The sequence below is a fragment of the Sinocyclocheilus rhinocerous genome, unplaced genomic scaffold, assembly GCF_001515625.1.
Source record: "Sinocyclocheilus rhinocerous isolate Xijiao unplaced genomic scaffold, SAMN03320098_v1.1 scaffold1990, whole genome shotgun sequence".
Lineage (NCBI taxonomy): Eukaryota > Metazoa > Chordata > Actinopteri > Cypriniformes > Cyprinidae > Sinocyclocheilus > Sinocyclocheilus rhinocerous.
The window spans coordinates 211,272-218,795 of record NW_015660924.1 but is presented as its reverse complement, the minus strand read 5'-3'; the positions used below and the strand labels follow the sequence as shown (position 1 = coordinate 218,795).

At 35.2% G+C, this 7,524-nt stretch overlaps 1 protein-coding gene across 1 annotated transcript in view; it reads left to right on the top strand.

Annotated features, from left to right (window-relative positions):
* The first annotated feature begins 1,160 nt into the window (after window positions 1–1,160).
* Window positions 1,161–7,524, top strand: part of gnal (guanine nucleotide binding protein (G protein), alpha activating activity polypeptide, olfactory type) — a 121,147-nt gene continuing 114,783 nt past the window's right edge. The window contains exons 1-4 of the mRNA XM_016535656.1: window positions 1,161–1,658; window positions 1,841–1,913; window positions 2,611–2,665; window positions 2,784–2,903. Of these exons, the coding sequence (XP_016391142.1) occupies window positions 1,520–1,658; window positions 1,841–1,913; window positions 2,611–2,665; window positions 2,784–2,903 (387 nt within the window). The 5' untranslated portion in view covers window positions 1,161–1,519. The remainder of the gene's footprint in view (window positions 1,659–1,840; window positions 1,914–2,610; window positions 2,666–2,783; window positions 2,904–7,524) is intronic.

The window sequence follows — 7,524 nt, the reverse complement described above, 5'->3', positions numbered from 1 at the left end:
CAAAAAAAACACTAGACTGCCTCTGAGAGAACATGACCACCCACAAAAATGTGAGAAATTATTTATAAACTTCTGAGAAATTATTTATATAATTATCATTTATATTATACTTATTTATGATTATTTATACACGTTTTCAAACAAAACACCCATAAACCTAGAATTACACCATGGACATAGTAAAAACAACAACTGAGTTTAAATGCACCGTAATAAAGGTCCGTTAATTGCACATTTTGCCATGCCTAATGTCCACCAGGGGGAGACTCGGGCACTTTGACTCAAGCTCTTTATCATTAAAGGTAGAGTTTTCATTCTGCACACAAGTATTAAATCATGTCTCATGTGTCAGTACCCATCATTTGCATTAACTGGTCACTATTCGTGACCTTGGAAACCTTTAAGATTAATTTTGCATCTCATTTTCATATATTTTACATTGAAAAATCTTCCCATTGTTCAAGCCTGTTTTCATTTCTTTGTATCCTGGTATGATAAGTATCATCCTCCAAACATTCAGAACATATATCACAGTGTATGTGCTTACATTTGAAGCCATTAACAGGCAGTAAAGTTGAATTAGTTTGAAGAAAGTATTTGTCAACTTGAATGCTTCATGTTCACATGCTTCAGTAATCTTTACATTTGACTAATGCTGCAATAGGGACAAGAGGTGGGTAATACTGTCATCAAAAAGTTTATTTATATATTAATTGCATGAATAATTCTATTTTACTTGCTAGCCTCCTTTTTATTATGACATCACCAGGCCTACATTTGACCAATATGTAGCTGTCTCTATTTTTTTTTTTTTTTTTGCTGTGCACAGTGGTTTGACAATGTTATGCAAAGCAAAAACTTAGTTTGCATGACATTCAGTATATTTGCATGTAAACACAAAATACCAGGTTGGGGCAAGACGTCACATGATTTATATGTTGTAATTTAATACAATGTATTACTACTTTAATTACAATTTCTGTTGGCAAAAATAATGTGATATTTGATCAAATAAAAATGGTATGATTATGTTGTATTGTTAAGTAGCTGGAGTAGAGGATTCTGTAACAAACGCACTTATAAATTATGCCTTTTTAATGATGAAGTGATTGCATAAGCTTTAAATGCAGTGATGTAGTGGTGATATGAGAGGCTGACCTGGGATCAGCAGGTTGAGTGTAGAGTGTCACTTCCTGTAAATGCAGAGAGAGGCAGTGCTGAGTTAAAGACACACAAACAGACACATTACAGCAAAATAGCGAGGGAAGAGAGAGGCAGATAATCTGAGTTTCAGCCGCTTCTCTGATTTTCAAACATTGATCATGAATATATCGAGAAGATCCGATTGAATCTGTCGCTCGTGTGTGTAAAGGAGTCAAACCGAAACCTTTTTTTCCCCGTGGCGCACGGATTTCTCGCCCTATTTATCAGCCCGATACACTTCAAATCATCATTACAGGAGATATTTGAGATATTATTATTATTTACTGTGTATTTGGGGAGAGAGAGGCTTTTGAACATGGGATGTTTGGGTAACAGCAAGACAGAAGATCAGCGCATCGACGAGAAGGCGCAACGAGAGGCGAATAAAAAGATCGAGAAACAGTTACAGAAAGAGAGACAGGCGTATAAAGCCACACACCGCCTGCTCTTATTAGGTAAGACAGGATTCTATAACCGATACATTAATAACATAGATATGTGTCAGCGAACTTCGATCAGAGATATGGATTTTTATCATCATCATCATCATGGATGGATGGATAATTTCTCCATGGCCCTGGAAATACTCATATTTCAGCTATGTACCATCGTATGTCTTTTTTCTATGCTTTTTAAGGCGCTGGGGAATCCGGTAAGAGCACTATAGTGAAACAGATGCGGATCCTGCACGTCAACGGCTTTAACGCAGAGTGAGTGTGTGTTTATTTACTTAGCGTTATTTACTGACACCGGGCCTTTACTGTGTTTATTATAACGGATGCTGCATTTATGTATGTTGAGGATGTTAGAATGTTGACGGACGCCTCTGCGTTAGGTGCGTTTCAATGGCTGTCGCTAAACCTCGTGAGCTGCCTACTTGTACAGTATTTTTGGATATCATAGGCGTGTGTAGCATTTTGGGCCTCATTTTTGGTCAACATAGACGCATGCAAAATTTTTCGAGACTCACATTTGAGCGCCCACCTATACAACATTTTTGGGATAGGTGTGTGCAGCATTTTCAGCATCATTTTTTGAACTGCGTACCCAGACAGCATTTTTGGCGCATGTAGTCTCATTTTTTGTGTTGTTTACGTAGACAGTATCTTTGGGCCTTATCTCATGGCAGATAAAACAGTTAGATAATAACTAGATTGATTAAGTATCAGAGTGTTGTGCTGTTATTTCCATGTTCACTATCAGGATGGCCAGAAATGAGGTCACACTGTGTGCAGTATGTGCTGTGTTTAGGCATGTGACTGCTTATAATCATAACTTGGCCGTTGATAAGGCCCAACTTTGAGTAATATTATAGTCACATTAGTAAATTGTGGAGAATTTTTTTTGACACTCATTCATTCTTTTAATGACAGTTGTTTCCTCCTATTTTCTTCCTTCTCTGTTCAGAGAAAAGAAGCAAAAAATATTGGATATTCGGAAAAATGTGAAGGACGCAATTGTGGTAAGTCATTTTTGTAAATTAATTTTTTTTTATCTCTAGTAGTTGTGTTTTGCTGATTACTGTGACTTAATTTATCCCACATTCAGCCTGCTTTAACACCTCTGTTTCCATATTCCAGACGATAGTATCTGCTATGAGCACCTTAACGCCCCCTGTGTCAATCGCCAACCCGTCCAATCAGCCTAGAGCTGAGTACATCAAAAGTATAGCTCCACTCTCAGATTTTGACTACACAGAGGTAAGACACCACATCTCAATCTGTTACAGCACTAAGTGGAATAGCTAAAAAAAAAAAAATTATTTTCAAGGTAAATTGATTTCACATACGTCGATGTCATAACATTGTGGGTCATTTGTTTGGTATTATCGAAGATCATGTTAACTAGGGCAGATTAATTAAATATGTTTGTTAAATGTAACTCTTTTTTTTTTGGTGACATGAATTACAATGGTTTCATTTTATGCTATTTGACTTTTTAACACTAGTCACAATATGCACACATTCTTTTATTATTATTATTATTATGCAAGTAAAGGATGTGAGTGTGACGATATTTACATGTGCCAAATACAAAATTACAACAAAAAAGAAAAAAACAGGACAAACAAGCATAAATACTAACAGCCAACAAGTCCATTCTGATAACACCTGTATGTGTATTCTCGTTCTTATTTATAAATGATAGAGAAAAGGCTGTATTGTTTACTGTATTGAAATATTGAAATTCAAAGTCGTTTGCAGTCATTAACCATGTCACGTCATGCTCATTCCTGTACTTAACATTAAACAAATGTGCAGTGGCCAAGGGTATTTCTTTTAATGCTTGTAAAATATGAATCTCCTCCTAAATCCACAACTGATCAGGTTTAGTAGGTATAATATGTACAGTGGAATAATGTATTTAATTAACACATGAATCAGAGGGTTACTTTATCCATCATTTACATCATTAACCTATAAGACTTTTGTTCATCTTTGGAGCACAAATGAAGATATTTTTCTTCATTTCTATTTCTTCTGTTTATTTTTGTTTATCCATTGAAAGTACACACAGCCAAATCTTTCACACATTAAAATTTACAAATAGACGTCCACATGAATGGAGCAGATTAATCTAGTGAGGTTTGTTCTTGTGAGTCAAGCCAGCATGGTTGATTCTCCAGTAGACTTTTATTAAACCTGTACATAGATATGGCTAAAGAAGTGGTCTCAAACTCAATTCCTGGAAGATCACAGCTCTGCAGAGTTTAGCTCCAACCAGCTCCAACTCACACCTGCTTGGAAATTTTGGAAGCAGTTACCTTTAGCCAAAAAAGTAACGGCTAATGCTAACGCTTCCGCTTTGGCAGTATGTGGGAAAGGAGACCAGAGGCCGTTTTTTTTATGGATATCAATGGAGGAGAGGCTTCACTATGCTGAATAAACATCTTTATAGAAGAAACAGCTTATCATTTAATGAATCGACAGCCTATTGGCTAATCTTCAACATGTTTTACACTAAACAATACTTTTGGATTTAGCTATTTTTACACCGAAAAAATTCTTTATATTAAATAATCTTGTCAACAAGTACAACAATTTTGATGTGTTAACTATACTATAGCAATTAAGTATATTCTTTTAAAAGTACATTATTTCTGTAATGAGAACAGCATGCTAAAATGTGGAAATAAAGGGTTTCGTTTTATAAGAGAAGTCATTGACTTTTTGCGACAAGGGGGATTCAGCTTACGCCATTTCTCATTCATTCCTATGGTATCCGTAAATGGCGACTGAGTGTCACACAACTCTGACTGAAATTCAATGACATCAAGGCTGTAATGTGAATGGTTATTAAGGCACACGTGATCCAAGTTGACCGTTATGCTTTCTCCAATAGTAAGTAATACAGACCCTCGTATCTCCCAATAGTAAGACAATCTCTGGTTTATAGTAATCCTGAAGATCTTGATTAGCTGGATCAGGTGTGTTTGATTAGGGTTGGAGCTAAATTGTGCAGAACTGTGGCTCCCCAGGAATTGAGTTTGAGACCACTGGCCTAAAGGGTGTTGTTAAGCTAAAAATGCAGTGGCTTCATTCACAATATAGTATAGCCTCAAGATCTTTGATCTTCACTGTAATGATCTACAGGGAGATGTTTGTGTCAACATTAAACCATGTGACAAATTCTTACATTTAGTTTGTGGTTTGTTTATGATTGGAGTCTAACTGTCTCCATGACCTCACTACTGTTTGCCTCAGGTCAAATGCAACAAGACTATTGCTCTGAACAGTTTTCATATTTGTCTCATCAACCTCAAAGCAAATGTGTTGTCTTATTTGATGCACTCAGTGATGTGGTGTACAAATATACACTCATGAATGTGTTATGATGATTAAATTATTCTTACACAGAATATGTGTAAACACTGATATCTAAGTGTTTACAGAAACTTTAGCATTGTTTTAGTGTCTTTCACCTACAGTTATGTACAAAGGAATGTCAGACACCATTAGAAAAATAATAAAATTTTTAGGTCTGGCCGATATATCAAATATTCACAATAGGCCTGTTCACCATGATATCACTGACGAAAATACATTATGCAGTGTTGTAGTCTTGGCATGATATTTTTCATGTATTAAACCTAGAGCTGTGAATCTTTAGGTTGACCGCAAATTAATTTGATTCTTGATTCCATGACTTTCAGTTAAATTCAAAAGCAATTTTTGCTAATTCAAAACAGTGATACTTAAATCAATATACAATATTAACAAAGATTAGATTCAGTGATTTTTTTTTTTCCCTTTTCTATAGGATTAAAAAAAAAATACTTTGTCTAATGTGTCTTATGCATGAAAATTTCCAACTACTACTGACTGTTGTAACAAAAGTAACTTTTGGAAAGACATTACCATTACTTAAGAGTGAAATACAAATAGCGTGTAGACTGAGTGACAAGAAATGTAAGGGTTAATTTTACTGTGTACATGTAAGTAGGGCTGTCACGATTATGAAATGTGGCTGATGATTAATTGTCTAAAAATAGTCACGGTTATAGCGATTAATTGTTTTAGGGCTTTGGCGATTATGCCGATTTTCATGATTAATTTTCATTTTTTTTTATGGCTTTCATTATATAATTGTGATTATATATTGAATTATGTTGTTATCTTTTAATCTTTTTTGAGTTATTATTTTGCAGTGTAAGGTTACATAGAGTATTCCAGATTCGAAGAATTGGCCAATACCGATCCAACACCAGCGCTATTTTTTTTCTACACCACTACAGAATATCAATACTGTGTTTGTGGAACTAATGGTCACTCTTTTTTTAAACCCTTTGTTAAACATAATCCACTAAATACTCACTTCCTCATTACAGAGAAAAACTACATTTGAATAAAAATATATAAGCTATGAAATTAAACTAGCTGACTGTATAATTTAGCAGCAAAAACAATATCTTGAAGAAAAATCTTTGGTGCACATTATACAATTTAAACATGTTTATTCTGTTAAATATTTATATTCTTGCAAAATACATTCATGAAAATAAGATAGAAATCATGAGGAAAAAAAGCTTCTAATAATCTTTCTGTGTGCAAAACTTTGATAATGTGAACCGCTTCAAACAGAGCTCAAAGCTCTTATGCACATCCAGGGTGCAGAATGGTGCACTTGAAGCAACATGGAGTCACAGCGCTTATGCACATCTACAGTAGGGTGCAGAATGATGTGCTTGAAGCAACATGAGTCACAGCACGCTGTACTCCACACGGTACAAACAAAGAGAAGAGAAATGAGAAAGCAATGAACTCCAGCAAGATGTCATTTTATGCGAATCCCCAGACCTTTATCTACATATCAAGTATTATAATGGGAATATATCATATTTAGGATTGGGTATCGAGAACCGGTTCCATTTTAGAACCGGTTCCAAATTTCCAATAATCGGGTATTCGATAAGACGTGCTTTTCGATTCCGCTTAACAATTCCCGCGTTCGCATTTTAATGTAATCTCAATACCGATCCAACACCAGCGCTATTTTTTTTCTACACCACTACAGAATATCAATACTGTGTTTGTGGAACTAATGGTCACTCTTTTTTTAAACCCTTTGTTAAACATAATCCACTAAATACTCACTTCCTCATTACAGAGAAAAACTACATTTGAATAAAAATATATAAGCTATGAAATTAAACTAGCTGACTGTATAATTTAGCAGCAAAAACAATATCTTGAAGAAAAATCTTTGGTGCACATTATACAATTTAAACATGTTTATTCTGTTAAATATTTATATTCTTGCAAAATACATTCATGAAAATAAGATAGAAATCATGAGGAAAAAAAGCTTCTAATAATCTTTCTGTGTGCAAAACTTTGATAATGTGAACCGCTTCAAACAGAGCTCAAAGCTCTTATGCACATCCAGGGTGCAGAATGGTGCACTTGAAGCAACATGGAGTCACAGCGCTTATGCACATCTACAGTAGGGTGCAGAATGATGTGCTTGAAGCAACATGAGTCACAGCACGCTGCACTCCACACGGTACAAACAAAGAGAAGAGAAATGAGAGAGCAATGAACTCCAGCAATATGTCATTTTATGCGAATCCCCAGACCTTTATCTACATATCAAGTATTATAATGGGAATATATCATATTTAGGATTGGGTATCGAGAACCGGTTCCATTTTAGAACCGGTTCCAAATTTCCAATAATCGGGTATTCGATAAGACGTGCTTTTCGATTCCGCTTAACAATTCCCGCGTTCGCATTTTAATGTAATCTTAAACTATTTAAGTGCAGGAAGGGAAAGAACTTGTACACTGTTTGCGTGCAGCGCACACATCTGAAGCGCGAGCA